Consider the following 21,926-nt stretch of genomic DNA (forward strand, 5'->3'; position numbering starts at 1 on the left):
GTAATGTAGCTTGATACGTATAACTGTTTACTTTTGGTGCTTAATGATTTTGTTATTCTTATTTTTTTGCGGCAAATGTTAGAGCAAAGTACCTAGTTTCTTGTTTATTTTTATGCATTTCATGTTTAATAATTATATATCATAAATATACCACTTTTTTTAAAGCAACTGGGATATACAAAGCAACTGGGATATAATAACCAGGTACCCAGCTGGGTCCTAATGTTATATACAAAGTGGTAACTGGTTACCTTTGGTAACCACTTACCCAGAATGTTATGTTTAATTTTTAAAAAACATGTTTTTCGGGTGTTGGTGGCATAAATATATAACAAGAAACAAAAAACCCAACAATTTATTCTAAAAGGAATTTTATATGCTTGTGTTATCATTCAATGTATTTGAATTTGTAACAAACTTATTATAATACTCAATAATAGTTTATGAATATAAAAGTCACTCATTTAATAAATAAAGCTATCATAGGGTTGTTTTGCTGTAATATATCAAGCTATGTCTTTTGCTTTTTCTGCTTGTTTGCCTTGTCAATTGGTGGATTCCTGCAAGTCTTCCTGTTATGTCCTGGTTGGCCACATTTCCCACAGATGATTATTACTTTTGGTTCCCCTCTTGACCTTATTCTTTGATTCATGGTCTTCCTACAGGGATTGTTGCCTTTGGAGGGAGCACCACTATGTCTAAGTGTTGTGGGAGATTCCATTCATCTTTATGGGGCAAAGGATGAACATTTTCTTCATACAATGCTTTCAACGTTTCCATTTTGTAAAACTTTGCACAGTAATCATACACTCCCAAGTTTCTCTTTGCAATTACAGCTACTGCATGCCCACAAGGCATTTCATCTTCTTGAAACCTATTACAAGTACATGTTCTATTGTGTATATTTATTGTGAAATTGGTCCCCTTTTCATCACGAACTTGATATTCTATTGGGTTGAAAGGCAAGACCTGAAAATACTTTTGTCACGAATTAGAATAAAATAATAAACATTTATGTACAATTAACGTTGAAGGTAACCTGTTCCCCCTCTGTGTAGTTTATTATTTTTTTAGGCTGTTACGCAAGGTAACTGGTTACCATCCATTGACAAATTAAAGAATAGTAAGAATAAGTTTAGTTGCATACCTCATACTTCATTTTCGAAACAATGTCATGTCTCAACTCATTTTCTGTTGCTGTAGAGACTTTTGTGAATGTTCCGTTTGCATTATTTGAGTTGTTCCAAACCCAGTTTTGAACCAAACTTCTAAGACATTCAACCAAGATATCAATAGGGAGATTTCTTGCAGTTTTTAGTGCATCGTTGAGCGATTCTACAATGTTGGATATTATCACGGTGTATCTTTTTGTTGGTGAGTATGATCTTGCACAAGTTTCATACTTGGCTTTCTCTAAATAGGGTCTAATGTGTCTGTCAAGTCTATCAAGGCCTCTCATGTAGTGTTTACATTCTGTTTTTGTGTATGCTTTTGCTACTGCAATGAAATTCATTTGTAGCTCTTCTCCATGGCTTCCATACTAGCTTTTCAAATTATTGAGTAATTTAAACATGCAAGCTCCATGGAAAGCATTTGGGTACACTATATGTACTGCATTGTCTATGCTCTTGTGTTTGTTGGAAACAGTAACCGGTTACTTTTATAAGATACTAAAAGAAATAGAATGTATTTGTGTATTAGGTTTGGGTAACCAGTCATTGTGTATACTTCGTATTCGTTTTTTTTCATTCCACTTGCCTCCAAATTGAACCAAATAAGTAGTAATGTCCATACCTGCAAAATTTGGAAAATTTGTAAGGAGTTAGTTGGTTGTAACTGGGGAATGTAAATGGTTACCTTAGTCTGTAATTAAATACGTTACTGAAACACTTAATTGAAAATATTGACTATTTTTCAAGTTAACTGGTTACCTTGTTGTTACTGAATGTTTTGACAATTAGAATTCACACCAATATCAAATAATCTTTTATTGAAAAGACAAATTAGAATCTAAAATTTTCATAGTTCTTGTTTTTTGTCTATTTTTGATCAACCAATATTCATATATATCAGTAGGTTTAAATAATTGTTTTTATTTTTTATTTTTTTAGTTTATAAATTGTTTCTGTTTTTAGAAAGCACATCATGATCATCACTATTATCATTATATTCAAGATAATAGTTAAAAAAATAATTTCGAATTTTTATGCAAACAAAATAGATTTATCTAGAACATTAGGAAATTAATATCTTTGAAATAGAAGAAGATGACAATATAAATAATTGAATATATTAAGGTAGATGGTTACCTTAATCTGTAATCACATACCCTACTAAAACACTTAATTGAACATATTGACTGATTTTCAAGGTAACTGGTTACCTTGTTGTTACTGAATGTTTTGCTAGTTAAAGTTCACACAAATATCAAATGATTTTTTTTATTGAAAAGACATTTTAGAATCTATAATTTTCAGAGTTTTTGTTTTTTTGTGTATTTTTGGTCAATCAATGTACATTTATCAGTAGGTTTATGAAATTAATATTTTGAAATAGAAGAAAATGACAATTGAATAGAACTGAGAGAGGAGATGATTTGTGTATACCTTGTTTCTTGATTGTATACCAGAGATGCAGGTCGCCGGAAATGCCAAAAATTGCAGCACAATTGATAAGAAGATTTCTTGAATTTGAGTTGATTTCTGGAAAAGATGATTTTCTTGCAAAAGTGACCAGATTTTCTTGAAGTGTTTTTTGCTTGAGATGAGTTCGGAAATAAATATTGTTGATCAAATGCTGAGGTGATCGTCGGAGATAGAAGTTTTTGTCGGAGAAGGAACGTATAGCTGGAGAAGGAAGCCGGAGATGGAAGAAGAAATTAGAGAGAGTCACGGCAGAGCAAAGGTAATGTCATCGTATTGGGTTTGATTGTTTTTGAGGAGTGTTGAATTGTTTATTACGATTCTACCCCTGCTTTGGCTGATCTGTTTTTGTTTAAATTTTAATTACCCTATATAGTTAGTTTTCCTATAAATTAAGCTTTTGTTGATTAAATTTTTCCATTCAGATTAAGGAAAGTTTAATTCCCATATTTTTGCACAATAATAGCTAAAAAAACCATATTTATGAAAAAATCCTATGATAATATTTTATTTTTGGTTGGATACAAAAATCCTTGAAATCAGCAAACTAAGAAACACCCCTTGAAGTGAATTAATTCTAGTAGATACACCAAAGTCAAATTAATGTTTTATTGTAACAAAAACAGTAAAGTTTGTTTATTTTTGTGTATTATAAAATTGTAATTTTGGTATTTTAAATAATACTATTTTTAGAATAAAACTCATGCATGCATATTTATTTACAATAATTATCAAAATAAATTATAAATAATAAAAATGTTTTACCATTGGAATTTTATTAAATATTATTGTATTTTTATAAAAAGATATTTGGTTTTTAAAATATTATAATTTCTTAATATTTTAATTAATATTATTATAAAATCTTTATAATTGTTATCCGTTTTCATATATATGTTTAAACATAGGTGAATTATTATAAATTATAAAATAATATTATTTAAAAATCTCTAAATTAATACTAAAGTTTCATAAGAATTTTTTTTGTTTTTAAAATTGGACAAGCATTTTAACATTAAAAAAAAAAGGTTAAATTATAGCCTTATCCTGTGAGGATACAGGGCATATAATAAGTATTCATTTTTAGGTGGTCTACGAGCTCCTGCTCAATCGTAGTATTCAAATTATAAGATATTATCATATTTTAAATGGTAAAGAATTCATATTTAATTTTATTATAAAGTAAAATTTCTAATAAAATTCTAATGGTTCAAAATTTATATTATTTTTGGACTTATTTTATAATTATTTTATTTCAAGGGATTTTTCAAATAGATATAACTTTAGAGATTTGAGTGTAAAATATTATATAAATTTTATTTAAAATGCCAAATTTATCTTTCTGATATTCTGTTTTTTAAGATTACCAACTGAATTTAACAATAATTTAATTAATACGAAATAAGTAAACAATTGTTTGAACATATAGATATTCTGATGTAAGATGACAGATTGCTGATGAATTAGAATATACGAACGAAAAGTAAATAAACAAAAAGTAACGTGACACAAGAAGTTTTTTACATGGTTCGAAAAACCTAGTCCACGGGACTACGCCCAGAGATAAAATCAATTAATAAAGTTTGAAGAATACAATAAGCAATTGACTTATACAGTTTAGATTCCCTCTAAATCCTTGTTGCAACCTTGAGGTACTCCACTTTAATAATTTGATTTTGACAAACACCAAGAACACAAAATCCCTTCTGAACTTGATGAGTGCTTGCTTCCTCCCGAAGTGAGACTTATGGAAATCTTCTCCCGAAGATTGTATGTCACATTCACAAGCTTTATGACTTGTTTATGAATAAACAACACAAAGCAAAACAAACAAAGAGATAGTTGAACAAAAACTACTCTTTACATATAAAATATCTCTTTAAAATATAAAACGTTAGAGTGGTGAAGAGATGAGAATAGGTGCTGCTTAGGTCTGTATTTATAGAGTTTAGGAAACCCTAAGCCAACCAATCTCGTTTATGGTCCCAATTAGACCAAATCAGGAAGTTACTCAAAATAGCTTCCAATTACATTAACTGCATGATTTTCCAGATGAGACAGAGAATCATTCTACAGCATCAAGAAAATGGACGAACCTGGACTTAAATCCCAACCAGGTTCATTTCAAAATTTTCTTCCTTGGGCACAACATCATTCAGTTTCCTCTTTTTAAACCAAATAACATCAAGGAAAATATGCAGAGAATAATTCTATAATACACATACTTGTTGGGGTTTTATGCCTGAATTAAAACACAATTTCTTTGTAATCTCATTTTATTATCAATAAAAGAATAGAAATCAATTTTTGACTTGGTCAATCACTTTGCTCACATGTTTTATTTTCATGATTATTTGTTTAATATAAACTTTTATTAAATCCTGAGCATATAGCTAATCATATTTATAGTGACGTAATCAAAGTGGAATATAAATATGATTATATGTTCAAAATAAGTTAGTCCTAAGATTTTTCAGTGCACAAGATTTACATTGTAACGCCCTACTACCTTAGAGTCGTTACTAAGTGAGTTTAAAATGTGCAATTAACTCGCTAAACGAGGTTTTTAGAACAAAAGTGTGATTAAACAGAAGTTAAGGCTGTAATCTTTGAAAGTTCCTTAATTCATTGAAAATTTCAAGTGTCTTATATTTGGGATCCCAAAGTACAGTTTAAAAAGTATTTACAATTCCAAAATAGGTTTACAGGTAATTAACCATAAAAATAAGAGTTTAGTACAACCATTTCTCAAAATGCCCCCAACCAAAGCAGTCGGGCAGGCCAAACATGTACGCGTCGCCCCACGCTCTCCGTACTCATGGCTGGTTGACTTTCTCCTTGCCTTTACCTGCAACACAGAGCACCCATGACCCGAAGCCCAGCAAGAAAACTCACACAGCACATAACATAAGCATATCATACAACCATCATAACAGATAACTCACAGATAAACAGATAGTCCATCAGATTAAACACATATACGACCATGCTGTCCCAGAAGCGTTACCAAAGCCTGGGATCTCGGTCCTCACCATAAGGATATCCCATGTACCCATTGGGGTCTCACCCTAATTATAAGCACTCCATGTGCTAAGTGTTATACCCGGCCCCACTGCCGTTCTCGACCCTTCGCCGTTCCCAGCTCCTTTGCCGTTCATTCTGCTATAATCACATATAGCATTCTCAAACAGCATACAAACATATAATAACTCAATCAACACTACATCCTAACAACAACACAACTTAGGGCCATGCCCTGCAACAACACTATGGGCCCGTGCCCTGCTCTACGGGTGTTACAGTTTTCTTACCTGTATCCCGAGCTTCACAATGCACCAAAGTCACGAGCACGGTCCTCTATCCCGAGCCTCTCCGAAAACCTAGTCACAACACATATGAAACACTCTTTAATACTAACCAATCCAAAACCATCTCTTGGGACTAATCTCATACTCTCGGGATCCCCAAATTCCTAAAACAATGTATTGGAAACATCCCCCGAGCCCCCTGAACAAATGCCCAAAAATGCAAAATTCCCTGTCCTGAAAATAGCCTAGCGTCGCAGCGCTACCCTTGAGGGCCGCGACGCCCAGCAAGTCAGAGAGTCCCCCAGCTCCTGATTCAACCTTGCGCTGCGGCGCCAAAGAACAGGGCCGCGACGCCCCTTCGCGAACCCAGAAATCTGGGTTTTCCCCTGCATTTTCCCTGAGCCAATACACTCCCAATTCAATCCCAATGCATACCCAAACCCCAAAATTAGTTTAAAACCCCAAATAAACCATTTAACAACCTATAAACCTCAACAACAAGCTCAATTACACAATTACACCCAAAATCCACACTTGAGTTTTAGATTTCAGAAACTTAAACAATAGCTTTCAAAACTCAAACCAGAGCTTGAGAGAGATGTAAACCAGACTTCTAGATTCTTAAACCATATCAAATATGAAAATTCAAACATATTTAAAACCCTTACCTCAATCAAGAATTCAACTTTGAGCTGCTCTTCCCAATCAAGTCCCAAGCTCAAATCACAACCTCCTGTTGAACCTAACCTCAATTTATCCCAAGAGTTTACCAAACAAAGCACATAACTCAGTTCCCAATTCCATGATACTCTTAGCTAAATTCTACAACACATACACATAATTTCCTTACCTCAATTCACTAAATAATCCTCCAAGTTCCCTTAGCTTTAATTCTCTTCTTGATCCCAAGAGATTTGCCCTTAGTTTTCCCTTTCCTCCTCTAGGTTTTCCTTCAATTTCAACAAGAACAGAAATATACCTAAGTGTAAAACGTGAATGAGTCTTTTCCCTCAGCTAAAGGTTCCTATATCCTGCCAAAAGACCATTCTACCCCTCCAAGAAAATCACTTCCTAACTAAGCCTCAAGGGCACTCTTGCCATTTCACCAATCCTACAAATTTACCACTCCCTCATCTAAACTTGTTACCCTTACTAATTACAAATGCTTACTCAAGTTACTCAGTCACCAATAACCATTAACCACTTATTCTCAACCCAATTACAAAACTCCCAAAATACCCCTAGGCTCCTCCCGAGCCGGGTATAAAATCCCGTTGTGACTTTTAAACTAATTAGCTCCCTAGTACTGTCTCGGCATGTGCATCACCATCATATCACCACTCACATGTGGTACAAATCATATAATACAATTATCACATTTATGCCCTCAGCGAGCTAAAATTACCAATTTACCCCTATCATACGAACGGGGTCCACATGCATATTTATACCACCTAAACATGCATTCTAAGCACATACTCATTTAAATTCATATATTAACATGCAAACTCACTTATTGCCCTCCAGGCACGCTAATCAATGTCCTAAACCTTATTAGCAAATTGGGGTGTTACATACACAGACTTGCCAATCTATGATATGATCTACTTACACATCACAGTGTTATGTTCTTTCTAGAATATTAGCAAAGAAAATAAGATCAGATGTATTTGTTACATCGGTCTGGACCAATATTGACAGTAGAAAGGATAAGTAAACATACCTTATTATCTGTTCTAGTCATATCATATAGTTGACCACATGTCAATTCAATCTCAATTCTGAGTGGTTAGTATTCTAACTGATTGTATTATTTGAGTTCTTTGACTTGTTCGTTACCATCTTACCCTACAGACTATCCCATACTTGCATCTTGGGAACTTGGTAGTTAATCATACATATGAACATCTATAACTTCTGATGAAGAAGTGAAACGATGGTTTCCTTTTAGTTTGGTTCAAGGTGCTAAATGATAGAGATCTCATTTCAGTAATTAATATTAGTTACTGAAATATCATTTACAAGGAACTAAGTGTTTTAAGGATAAAATACAATGAGGGGTAAAATAGTATTTTAGTCCCATCTCATTGTAGACCGTCTATAGAGGATTGAGTGAAAAATTATGGTTGTAACAATGGATAATTAATAACGTATCTATATTTCTTATAAGAGCGTTCTATGAATTCAAGAGTGCAATTCCGAGTCTTTAGAGGAGTCACAAGGAATTAATAAATTAGTAAAATTATTTGTTATATTTATGATAACTTATTGGAGCTTGATTTCATAGGCCCATGGTCCCCACTGTACCTTGGATAAAATCATCTAGATAGTCTCAATTAATTGATTTAATTATCAATTAGAATGGTTAGTTTCACAGAATTATGTAATTTAGAGAAGAAAAGAGAAATTAGGACAGATTTATTAATTAAGATAAATTGGTATCTAAATTAATAAATAAGTTTAAATCAATGTTCAAATTATAAATAATTAATTTGATAAATAATTTAAATAAATAATTAATTAATTAATAAATAGAAAATAATACGACCCTTGATTTTAAGTCCAATGAGCTTATAATTAAATGGGAAATTTCACCGGCCTAAAGCCCATGATAATTTCGACCATTAGGCTGATATTATCTATGATTTTATTGATTTTTTAATTAAAATAAATGACCTAATTGAGCCTATAAAAGGAATGCTAAGTGAGAGTTGAAAACATATATTTGAGATTATAGAAAGACTATCTGGCAGAAAATCAGAAGATCTATTATTGATGCTCTAGGTTTTAGATTCTCTCTACAACATAAGTCCTTTTCTAAGCCTCAACTTTTCTCTTCTATTCTTCTTCTCTTTGTATCTATCTCACGTGTTAAGAATTGCCCACTCAGAAGAAATTGAAGAACGGTTCAGTTTCTTGGTGATACCCTGCGACAAAAAGGATACAATGGTTAGAGAAACTGAAGGAATGACTCAATCATTCCGCTGCACAATAATGTAAGTGTTCTTATCATTATCTCTGTATGAATTCAATTTTAGAAACATGTTCTAGGTTGTCTCATATTAATTTGTTTAATATAAGATTTACATGAAAATAAACAAGATCATGTATAAGTTTTCCCAACAACTGGCCTCAGAGCCTTTGGTAATATTTATTTTCATGCATGAACATGGTAAAATTGAATTATTTGATGTGTTGAGTAATTTGATGGATTTCATGATTTTTATGATGTATATTGAATTTTATGTGATTATTAGCATATTTGGATTATTATGTTGTGTTTCCTTTGCAAATAATTTTTATATAAATGCTTTATTTGATGTAAAACATGGTAAAAATTTATTTAGAAAACGTTTTTGGGTTGAAAAAATTAGACAAATTTGTTTTAAAAACATTTTTTTGGGCTGTGGTTGCAGCCACCAGTTTTACTGGCCGTGGCCAAAACACGTTTTTTGCCCAGAAAGAGTCCTGTGGCTGCGACCACCACTTTTATTGGCCGCGGCCAGAACGCAGTTTTTTGCCCAGATTGGTCCCATGGTCGCGACCACCACTTTCACTGGTTGCGGCCTGCAATAAATTTTTTCTTAAAATTTGACTTTTGAATATATTTTTTAATGGGTTAATACAAAAATATCAGATCTTTTCTATTATTTAAAAATATCTTTTTTGAAATACTATATTTTTATTGTTTGATCATTTAAAAAATAGATATTTTCTATAAAGATTCAAATTCAAATTTAAATTTAAAAATAAGTTAACTAATTAATTTTAAATATTTTTATATATTAAAATATTAGAATTAAGTTATCCGATATTAAAGATATTTTTTAATACTTGATATTTTTTTGAAATCTTTTATTTGAAAATAATAATATCTCATTATTCTATAGATTTTAATATTTAAATAATTTAAAATTTGAAAGTTTGTTGACTAGATATTTTTATAGATATTTGAATCAGTTTAATTGTTTAAGATATTTTTTCAAAAATAGCTGATGATATTTGTTTTAAAAATTTATTACTGGTTAAATTTTTGAAAATATCACGTTTTTCAAACCAATTAATAAAATATTTTTTAATAAATGAGATTTAAATTAACTTGGTTAATTGTTGATAAATCCTATTTAAATTAAATTAATATTTTTCAAAATGACCTAAACTAAGTTGATTGTGGATAAATGAAATTTAAATTAACTTTGGTTAATTGTTGATAAATTTTATTTAAATTGACTTATATATATTTTTTTTGTAAAATTTAATTAATTCGAATTTTGGATAAATTCTAGAAAATTAATTGTGGTATTTTTGCAAATGAAATAAATTATAGTATTTTTACATATATTCATAGACCTGCTCATATAGTAACATGATTAAGCCCATCTAATTATAACATGTCTGTTTGAACTAAATGTGGTATTTTTGCAATTGGGCTTAGATGCATATAGTGGCCCATATGTTTTCTTAATATATGGATTTTGCCAAATAAAATATTCATAACATGATAGATTTTATTTGGACCTATTAGAAAATGTAAAGTTTATATTCCTCTCTTGTGGGTGATTCCACTTGTGAATGCCCATTTGCTTTGCATGACTATAGTGGGCCTAATCAATTAATAACAACTACTAAAACGAATGTTTAAATTCCTGTCTTTTGGACCTTGTGTGGAAGTTAGGCGGCCTTAGTAGTGGGAATGACATACTGGACCAGCCCTCCTCCATGAAAGCCCAATTGTTAAGCCCCATTTTCCTGAGTTGGATTTAATTGTATAGGTTCATTATATTAGTTAAACCTAATATTGTTTAGCAAAAAATTAATTCTAAATTAATTGAATTTGTTTCAACGTGATTCTTTAGAATTAATAGGAAATTATAGGAATTTGGTTTTTAAATTTTAATCTTATAATTTTTTGGAGAACCGTAGTCATTAATTTTCCAAAAATAATAATAAAAGTACCATTTTTATATAATAATGAGCTTATTTTAAAAATTATATTCGATCTCCACCGTTGGTTTAACAAGGTCAATAGCTTAATGGGGCCTCAAGACGCTTTGATTCGTCCCCCTATAGAAAGTGTTCATTAGTTATTTTGACAAGGTTAGATTTCGAAAGATAGATAATTATAGGTCAAATTCTACTAGACTCACCCCTACAGTGACTACTAGAACTAAATCTATTGATTATCGAAACCGTGGGTCTAGCTCATAAAATAAGAGATTTTGTTTTCTTATTTTGATCGAATAATAGGTTGTTAATAATAGTGTCAATTATTAAATGAGTTTACAACTCTATTTAACTAATGATATTTTTTGACTCTCGCCAACTGGGACAACGATATCATAGAATAGTTAAAAACCTAGAGAAATAGAGATATGAATATTTTGGTATTTTTTTTCATATCTTACATATTTATGGTATATGTTGTGCTATTTCTTGAAATTAGAGTGAATAGAAGTTTTATTGAGAAAAAAGTGAATGATTTCTATTTTATTGATAATTGGTAGTTTTAAGTATGATTGTGTCTACTCCCATCCTTTCTCAATTTTCTATGGAGAAACTCACTGGAGAAAACTTCCTTAAGTGGAAGCAGAATATCAACATAGTGTTGATTGGTGACAATGCCAAGTTCGTCATGACTGAGGAATCTCCAGAAGTTCCAACTGAAGGAGCTCCTAAGTCTGTAAGAGATAAATATGAGTGTTGGCAGGCGGCTAATAACAAGGCACGACACTACATGTTGACTAGTATGGTCGACACTCTCAAGACAAAGATGGAGACTGTCGAGATGACCTACGAAATCATGGATTAGCTCCAAGACATGTTTGGTGCAAAGTTTGTGCAAACTCGTTTAGAGGCCACCAAGAAATATGCCAATGCTCAGATGGAACCATCTTCGCACGTTCGTGATCAACTCAATTATGGTTTGACACAGCTCATGAACGAGCTTCAGAATTTCGAGTCTATCATGGGTGGATCAAGTAAGGGAGGAGAAAAGAGGACTACTGCTGCTGTTGCTGCTGATCCAGCTAAGGTTGAAGCTAACCAAGCTTTGTCTTCGAAAGCTGGAAACAAGCGAAAAGATGGACAAAACAACAACCCCAAGCCTACAAAGGCTGTAAAGACGAGTGCACTACCTAGTGCACAGACGCCTAAAGGAAAGAAAAAGAAAAACAAGAAATGTAAAGGTAAGTGTTTTCACTGAAAAGAGAAGGGGCATTGGAAACAGGATTGCCCCAAGTTTCTAGTAGCAAAAAACAAAGGTAATGATTATAGTTCATATATATTAGAAACATGTGTTTTAGAGAATGATAAATCCATTTGGATTATTGATTCTGGATCTACTAACCATGTTTGTAACTCTTTACAGCTTCTTGAATCGTGGGTGGAAGTGGATGAAGGCGACTTAAAGCTTATAGTTGGGAATGGAGAGTTCATTGCAGTCCAAGTTAGAGAAAGAGCTTGCCTAAAGTTCGTAAATAAATATTTAATTTTGAAAGATGTATTTTTTATTCCGGATTTTAGTAGAAATTTAATTTCAGTTTCCATGTTGCAATTAGAATTTTTTTTTTATGACTTTCACAAGTTTTAATATACATATATTTCTTTTAATGGATCACAATTGTCTATTGCATGTTTGGAAAACGGGCTTTATATTCTGTGACCTAACGAACCCCTCACTCTTAACAATGATTTATTCAAAGTAGCTAAACCTAGGACCAATAAACGTCAAAAGACCGATAACGATAACATGACGTATTTATGGCATTTTAGACTAGGTCACACTGGCTATGATAGAATTCAAAGACTTACAAAGGACGAGCCTTTGAGGGAACTCACCTTAGGTGAATTACTTGTCTGCGAATCTTGTCTAGAAGCAAACTAACCAAGCGTCCATTCTCTACAAAGGGTGATAGGGCCAAGGAACAACTTGGACTTGTTCATTCAGATGTTTGTGGACTTTTGAATGTACAAGCCAGGGGTGGTTTTGAGTATTTTGTCACTTTCATTGACGATTACTCTAGATACTCATGTCTTTAACTAATGCATAGGAAATCATAAATATTTTCAAAGTTTAAGGAATTCCTAGCTATGGCTCAGAACCAATTAGGTAAAATGTTAAAGATCTTGCGATCTGATAGGGGTGGAGAATATTTGGATATGCAGTTCCAAGATCATTAAACTGAACCTGGGATTTTATCACAACTTACTGCCTCGGGTACTCCGCAAAAAAATGGTGTAGCAGAACGCCGGAACATAACTTTATTGGAAATGGTTAGATGCATGCTTAGTTACTCAACCCGTGCCAACTTCATTTTGGGGACATGCAATTGAAAGTGAAAACAACATTCTAAATGTCGTACCGTCCAAATCAATCCCCAAAACACATTTAGAATGCTGGAATGGTTGTGAACCTAGTTTACGCCATTATAGAATCTGGGGGTGTCCCGCCCACGTCCTGAGGAAAAATGATTGCATGTTTGTTGGCTATCCTAAAGGAACTTGGGGTGGACTTTTCTATAGTCATTCAGAAAAGAAAGTGTTTACTTCTACGAATGCTACTTTTCAGGAAAATGACTATGTCCAAAACTTCAAACCGCACAGCAAAATAGTTTTAGAGGAGATGGTTGAAGAATTAACTCCAACCAATGTTCCATTGTCATCAACGCAAGTTGATGATGAAATTCCCACTTTTCATGTACAACTGACGTAAGTCGATTTAAATGAAGAAAATATCATTGTTCTTGAGCAAATAGTCACGGAGCCTCGACGTAGTGGGAGGGTTTCTAGGAACCCAATTCGCTAAGGTTTGGATGGTGAGACCAATATGGTTGTTGGTGACACTGGTGATGATGATTTGTTGTCTTTCAAATAGGCATTGGCTAGTCCTGAAAAGGAACTATGGCTCGTAGCCATGAAACAGGAAATGGAGTCCATGTACTCAAATTCCGTCTGTGATCTTGTGGAAACGCCTAGTGACTTTAGGGCCATTGGGTGCAAGTGGATCTATAAGAAGAAATGAGGTGTTGATGGAAAAATCGAAACTTATAAAGCTCGATTAGTGGCAAAGGGTTATACCCAAAGAGAAGGCATGGACTATGAGGAAACTTTTAGTGCAGTATCCATGCTCAAGTCCATTCACATCCTCCTATCCATAGTAGCTGCTCTCGACTATGAGATCTGACAAATGGACGTCAATACAACTTTTCTTAATGGAAAGCTTGACGAAGTCATTTATATGGATCATCCAGAAAGATTTAAAGTAGCTGGATAAGAAGGAAAATTTTGCAAGTTGAATAGGTCTATTTATGGACTTAAGCAAGCTTCTCGTTCCTGGAATCTTAGGTTTGATGAAATAATCAAAACCTATGGATTTGAACAAAATATTGATGAGCCTTGTGTTTACCAACTAAAGGCAAATCAAATAGTGGTATTCCTGGTTCTTTATGTAGATGATATCTTACTAATTGGAAACAATGTTAAGAAATTGTCAGATGTGAAGAATTGGCTGAACACTCAATTCCAGATGAAGGATTTAGGTGAAGTAAGTTATGTTCTAGGTATACAGATCATTAGGGAAAGAAAGAACAAACTCTTAGCTCTATCTCAAGTAGCTTACATCGATAAAGTGATTGAACATTTCTCAATGAAAAATTCCAAGAAAGGACGTCTACCGTCTCGCCATGGAATTCATCTTTTAAAGAAGCAGTCTTCCCAGACTCTTGAGGAGGAAGATGCAATGATTACGCATCTGCAGTTGGAAGTCTGATGTATGCTATATTGTGTACTAGACCAGATATCTGATATGCAGTGGGAGTAGGTATCAGTCAAACCCAGAACCGGAACATTGGATAACAGTTAAGCATATCCTGAAGTATTTAAGGCGAACTAGGTATTATATGTTAGTCTACAAGGGTGGTGTTTGAACCTTGTAGACTACACCGATTCAGATTTTCAAATTGATATCGATGGCAGGATGTCTACTTCTTGAATGGTATTTACTCTTGGGGGTGGAGCTGTGATATGGAGAAGTGTAAATCAGTCTGTGATCTCAAAATCCACCATAGAGGCTGAATACATAGCCTCATCAGAAGCAGCTAAGGAAATAGTCTGGCTAAAGAAGTTCTATTCATATCTTAGTGTTATTCCAGAAATGAATAAACCGCTTGTGTTGTTTTGTGACAAGAGGAGTAAGCATATAGAAATGAAGTATCACATAATTGTGGCCAGCGGAGATGTGAAGGTTATGAAGATTTCATCTAAAGACAGGCTTGCGGATCCGTTTACGAAGACACTGCCAGAAGCTACGTTTGATAAGCATATCAAATAAATGGGATTAGTAGAATTAAGGCATTAGTTTCAGTTAGTGAAAATGGGAGTTTGTTGGGGTTTTAGGCCCTAATTAAAACTCAATTTCTTTGTAATCTCATTTTATTATCAATAAAAGAATAGAAATCAATTTTTGATTTGGTCAATCACTTTGCTCACATGTTTTATTTTCATGATTATTTGTTTAATATAAAATTCTATTAAATCTCGATCGTATAACTAATCATACTTATAGTGATGTAATCACAGTGGAATATAAATAGGATTATATATTTAAAATAAGTTAGTCCTAAGATTTGTTAGTGCACAAGATTTACACTGACTTGCCAATCTACGATATGATCTACTTACACATTGCAGTGTTATGTTATTTCTAGAACATTAGCAAAGTAGATAAGATCAGATATATTTGTTACATCGGACTGGACCGATATTGATAGTAGAAATGATAAGTAAACATACCGTTATTATCTATTATATTCATATCATATAGTTGACCATAGGTCAATTCAATCTCAATTCTGAGTGGTTAGTACTCTAACTGATTGTATTATTTGAGTTCTTTTACTTGTTCGTTACCAGCTTACCCTATGGACTATCCCATACTTGCATCTTGGGAACTTGGTAGTATAATTGAGTGGGAGTGTTAATCATAGATATGAACATCTATAGCTTCTGATGAAGAAGTGAAACGATGGTTTCCTTTTAGTTTGGTTCAATGTGCTAAATGATAGAGATCTTATTTCAGTAATTAATATTATTTATTGAAATATCATTTACAAGGGACTAAGTGCTTTAAGGATAAAATACAATGAGGGGTAAAACAGTATTTTAGTCCCATATCATTGTAGACCGTCTATAGAGGATTGAGTGACAAATTATGGTTGTAACAATGGATAATTAATAACGTATCTATATTTCTTATAGAGCGTTCTATGAATTCAAGAGTGCAATTCCGAGTCTTTAGTGGAGTCACGAGGAATTAATAAGTTTGTAAATTTATTTATTTAATTTATGATAAATTATCTTAATTAATTTATTTATTAATTTATGATAAATCATCTAGATAGTCTCAATTAATTGATTTAATTATCTTTTAGAATTATCAAAGTTGACCATGTCAATTTTGGATAGTTTCACAAAGTTATGTAATTTAGAGAAGAAAAGAGAAATTATGGTAGATTTATTAATTAAGATAAATTAGTATCTAAATTAATAAATAAGTTTAAATCGAGGTTCAAATTATAAACAATTAATTTGATAAAGGATTTAAATAATTTTTTAATTAATTAATCAATAGAAAATAATACGACCCTTGATTTTAAGTCCAATAGGCTTATAATTAAATGAGAAATTTCATGGGCCTAAAGCCCATGATAATTTCGACCATTAGGATGATATTATCTATGACTTTATTGATTTTTTAATTAAAATAAATGACCTAATTAAGCCTATAAAAGGAATGCTAAGTGAGAGTTGAAAACAATTGTTTGAGATTACAGAGAGACTATCTAATAGAAAATCAGAAGATTTATTCTTGATGCTCTAAGTTTTAGACTCTCTCTACAGCATAAGTCCTTTTCTAAGCCTCAATTTTTTTCTTCTATTCTTCTATTCTTCTTCTCTTTGTATGTGTTGAGAAATGCTCACTCTAGTCTAGGTGATTCTAAGGATACTTTGGAAGGCTGTGAAGAAAATTGAAGAACAGTTCAGTTTCTTGGTGATACCCTGTGACAGTAAGGATACAAGAGTTAGAGAAACTGAAAGAAGAACTCAATCATTCAACTGCACAGTAATGTAAGTGTTCTTATCATTATGTCTGTATGAATTCAATTTTAGAAACACATGCTCTAGGTTGTCTCGTATTAATTTGTTTAATATAAGATTTACATGAAAATAAATAAGATCCTGTATAAGTTTTCCCAACAATACTTATTATAGACAATGTTGCCATAAATAATTAAGAAAACTTGACTATATATAAAATGCACTTAATAAAGAATTTATTTATACCAAAAAGAGACACAATCCACTTACTTACCCAATATACAATTTTGAAAATACCTATTAAATAATAAAATATATTTATTTAAAAATATTAGCCAAAATATGATTTTTCATTTTCATTGCACTAAAAAAATAAACAATTTATATTATTTTTATAGCAGCACAACATTAAGTTGACTTTGGAGAGGAAATTACATTTTATATGGGTTTTTTTTTTAATAAAGTTTGCAAAAATATGACTTTTTTTTTTCAAAAAATTTTATTCTATGGTTTTTTCTAAGAATTTTCACTTTTATGGGTTTCGTTTCCCATAATTTTGTATAAAAGTTAGTTTATGACATAATTTTACTCTTAATCAACTTTCCTATATTTAGTTAGTTAGCAATTTTGTTTCCCATATTTTATTTTTTTCTTTAATAAATTTTACCATACAAATTAAAAAAAATATAATCCTCATATTTTTACACAATAATGACATAAAAGTTATATTTATGAAAAATTCCCATAATTAATAATGGTTATTACTTAGATTTTAGGGGTTATAACGAAAACATATTTTATCATGTATTTTTCATTTATTGTAGGAAGCTTATTTGTACTTTGATTTTTCAGTATTTATGGGGGATATATATATATTTTAATTTTCATTAGTAATTTTAACTAATTGGACATTGACCACCGGAAAAACTTAAAAAAAGAAAAAAATCTATATTCAAAAGTTTGGGAAATAATTTTCCAAACTAAAGTAAGGATCATTAGTGTGAACATTTGAAAAGTCAAACTTGATTACGTAAATTTCTCTATTAGATTTAGTTTAAGATGCTTACATTTTGTTTAAGGAGATTTGCAGTGAAATTTATTAAGTAGTATCAAGATTGTACTCAAGTAACAAAATAGTTTTTATTTTTATTTTTATTGAACATGACAAAAGTCATAATCGTTACTATTTAATTGGTGCGATTGCAGGTCATTTTCAGTCGGGTCTAAAAAATTTATGGTGAAAGTTACTTAAAATTACACTTAAATTGTTGACATACACTTCTAGAATTTGTTTTTAAAAAATGAACATCAATTTTGAGTCAGAAATAGTTTTGGGCAAAATTGCCTCTAGGAAGGTGTTATTCTAATATTTTTTATTTTTCAAAAGATAACATAATATGTAATGACCCAACTGTTTCTAAGACATTGGACCATTAAAACTACTATACATAACTACTATTTTGGGAAAGATACATAAGAAATAATATAACTTTATTGAAAACTCAAAATATTGTATCAAATACACAATAATATAAAATACGGCATGAGTACCCATTGTTTAAAAGAAAAACATAAAACATAACTTTAATTCAATTGTTAAAAACTAAATGCGGAACTATAAAAGAAACATAATTCAAAAGACTAAAATAAACGTCATCCTCGATCGACACGCAGTCTACTCATTCCATCCATCCTCAACACACAAGCCAAGCTACCAAGAATCCTTCCGCATTCCATATCATTTTCCTTCATCACACTAAAAAAAATAAAGGAATGAGCCTAATGTCCAGCAAGGAAAACCTACTAAAAACATACATCATATATCATAAGCATAAAACTACATCATAAACATAAACTATAAAACATAAGACTATAAAAATATATATCATATAGGACTACAATAGCCATCATTCTTCTTGGGGCTTGCTAGCTAGACAATCATATGCCCATAATTTTACAGGGCTTGTTATCTAAACAAGTCATATAAATTTGTGGGGCTTGTTATCTGAACAAATCATATGCCCAAGGAATATATTCTTGGAACATGTTATCTGAACAAATTATATGCTTGTTATCTAAACAAATCATATACCCACAAATTAAAAACATATCATACATATACATATCATAGCATAACATATCATAACATAAACATAACATATAAGCACATAAACTCTATCCTATTTTCCTTACCAAAAGCCGAGATATTTGGGAACAAGAACGGGATTAGAACACTTCGATAAACCAACAGTAGAAAATGGTGAGAATCTTTAAGAATAAAGATGAATATGAAAACTAAACCATCAAGAAGAAACTTACCAAGAAGGACCTTAAGTTTCAAGAACTTAAATACATAATCAAGAATCAATAACAAGAGTTAGGATCTGAATAAAAGAAACAAAACAAAACAAATGAATCATAAAGAACTGGACTTAAGGAATAGGAATACCCTGGTTGATCTTATGGATTAATCTAAACCTCAAAACTAAATTACACTATATCTCACTTCCCAAGTGTTTAGAAAGCTTAGAATGATAAAGCTTTTATCCCAAACCCAAGTGTATCTCTCTATACTAACACTAGCACCTTGGAAGCTTTGGTCAAATACTTGAAGAATGAAGAAAATGATTGAGCACTAGGTCCTATTTAAAGAGTTCAAGGAGTGAAACTAACCCCTTTTAATTTGAATAAATAAATGATTAAAAATGAAAAAGATTTGAATTTTCGTTCAACAACCGCCCAGAATTCGGTCAAAATAAGTCAAAGGCAGGTCTAAGTGGTTAAGGCTAATTTTTAAATTAAAAAACAAAGCTTTCAAAAATATCACACTAAGGGCGATATATCGCTCCCTCTATGGCGATATATTGGCTCTGCCCTAATCCCGAGCCTCCGTTCGTACGTTCGTGCAAAGTCAACGTGTTTTCCGTATCTTCCGTTAGGCGATATATCAGCCCTTATGCTGCGATATATCAGCATACGTATATATTTTAAACGCATTTTTCACTAATTTAGGATAACTAGAATTGGATAAACAACTTTGACTGAGTCATAATACGATCCTAACAGTTTCTGGAAGGTTCTAGAGCTTCTAGATTCTTCTATTATTGAATTATCCATTCTAAATGCTTAAATCCTTAATAATCATGATTATGACAAGTGCCATGCTCTTATTGGGTCTATCTAAACCTTAGGTTATAATAATAATATATCTAAGACCAGCAATATTAATCAAACCTTATGTTATAATTAATATTTCTAAACTATAGGTTAAACTTATAATATCCATAATTGTTGCTACGAGTCTCCAACTAAGTCCCGACTTGAAGCAAAATCCACGGTAACTAAGTGTAGTGCACCAAAAATATTTTTTTTAGATTATTAAAATTTTGTGATTTATTTTATTTAAGTGTTAAGTGTGATGAATTGTTTTATTTAAATGTTGTTTATTTTATTTAGTTGTTGTTTGTTTTACTTGATTGTTTGTTATTTTATTTAATTGTTAGAATTGTTTGTAGAATATTTTTATGAAATTACTTGTTAAATAATATGTATTTATTTTATTATAAAAATGTGATTATGTGAGATTTGGTTGAATGCACTAAGGTGCATGGTAGATAGTGATGCACCCTAGTGATTTAGTGTGTGCAAGTGCATGGTAGTGTGATGCACATGTGTGGATTTTCTACACATTTTATAATTTCTATTTATTTGATATAATTGAATAATTTAATTTAAATAAAAAAAATAAAATAAAAGAGGAAAAGGGAAGGTGATGGAAAAGGAAATGGCTTATTTCCTTTATATATTTTTTTCAATCAATTAAACATGATTTTGGGGAATTATATCTAATATTGGGTAAGGGAAATTTGACAATTTTAATTCAATTAAATCACACTTTATTAAAAAGGATTTTTAGGCTAAATTAGATGAGTGGATTAGGGAAATTACCATCTATTTTGGGTGAGGCTTTATGAGGAAAATAGGAATTAAAAAATAGACATGAAGGAAAAGAGGCCATTTGGCCGTGGACAAGTTAGCGAGCCATGTTTACAAGGAATTTTGTATGAATGTGCTATGGTGTTTATGTTATGATGATGCTATGATGTTTATGTTATGATGATGTTATGATTTGACGATGCTATCATGTATAAAGATGAACGATAGTGTTTGTAATTTGTTGTATCTTACTTGCTTATTGTTTGTACTTCCTTACTGGGCTTTTAGCTCACCCCCTTACTTTCCCTTCCAGGTAGCAAATAGGTTTCTCCATGGCACGCGTGGTGATGTGGGAAGTTCTATCGTCCTGGTTTGTATGGCGTGGGGCATCCTATGGACAAAAAGTGATCACTTAAAGACGCCATTTTAATAATGTTATGTTTTATGAGACTTTTTAAACATATCAGTGGGACTTAAATTATTGGTTGTTTTTTTTTTTGGAACTTTGCATAAAAACTCATATTTTCTTTTAAAAATATTGGGCCCAACTTGCATGTTTTAAGCAAGAACCCACTGAAACCTTTATAATAAGCGGCTTTCCTTTAAAAACCAACGAAATGTGAATGTTTCATTAAGTACTAGTTCAGGGCGTTCTTTACAAATGGTATCAGAGACGGTCGTCCATGTTTCCAAGGACCCCCCCCCCCCCCCCCATAAACGCTAAAGACGAGAAAATCTCACCTCACCTCACCTCACCTCACCGCGTCGTAAGTATTTGTTTATTACTTGTTTTTTTCATTTTATTTTATTTTGTTTAGTTTCGTAACTGCAGTAGTAAAAATGCCTCCTGTGTTAAGAACGACAAGGAAACAATTTCTTAAGGAGATCTGCGCGATTCCTAGAGTCGAGCTTGACGAGGACCCTTATGATTGGCGCATGGTGGTCT

At 31.8% G+C, this 21,926-nt stretch overlaps 1 protein-coding gene across 1 annotated transcript; it reads right to left on the bottom strand.

Annotated features, from left to right (window-relative positions):
- Positions 1-648: 648 nt before the first annotated feature.
- On the bottom strand, positions 649-1,513 carry LOC133815552 (uncharacterized). Its single transcript, XM_062248380.1, has 2 exons — positions 1,148-1,513; positions 649-969 (listed from the first exon to the last, which is right to left on the bottom strand). The coding sequence occupies exons 1-2, from the start codon at positions 1,511-1,513 to the stop codon at positions 649-651; spliced, it is 687 nt and encodes a 228-aa protein (XP_062104364.1).
- Positions 1,514-21,926: the final 20,413 nt, after the last annotated feature.

This window comes from Humulus lupulus, chromosome 1 (assembly GCF_963169125.1).
Source record: "Humulus lupulus chromosome 1, drHumLupu1.1, whole genome shotgun sequence".
Classification (NCBI taxonomy): Eukaryota; Viridiplantae; Streptophyta; class Magnoliopsida; order Rosales; family Cannabaceae; genus Humulus; species Humulus lupulus.

What these genes read in the sequence shown, in the direction of transcription:
- LOC133815552 (XM_062248380.1), bottom strand. Translation starts at nt 1,513, where the DNA reads ATGAATTTCATTGCAGTAGCAAAAGCATACACAAAAACAGAATGTAAA. An exon ending in TTTCGAAAATGAAGTATGAG is followed by an intron (nt 970 to 1,147) that starts GTATGCAACTAA and finishes AAGTATTTTCAG; the next exon opens with GTCTTGCCTTTCAACCCAAT.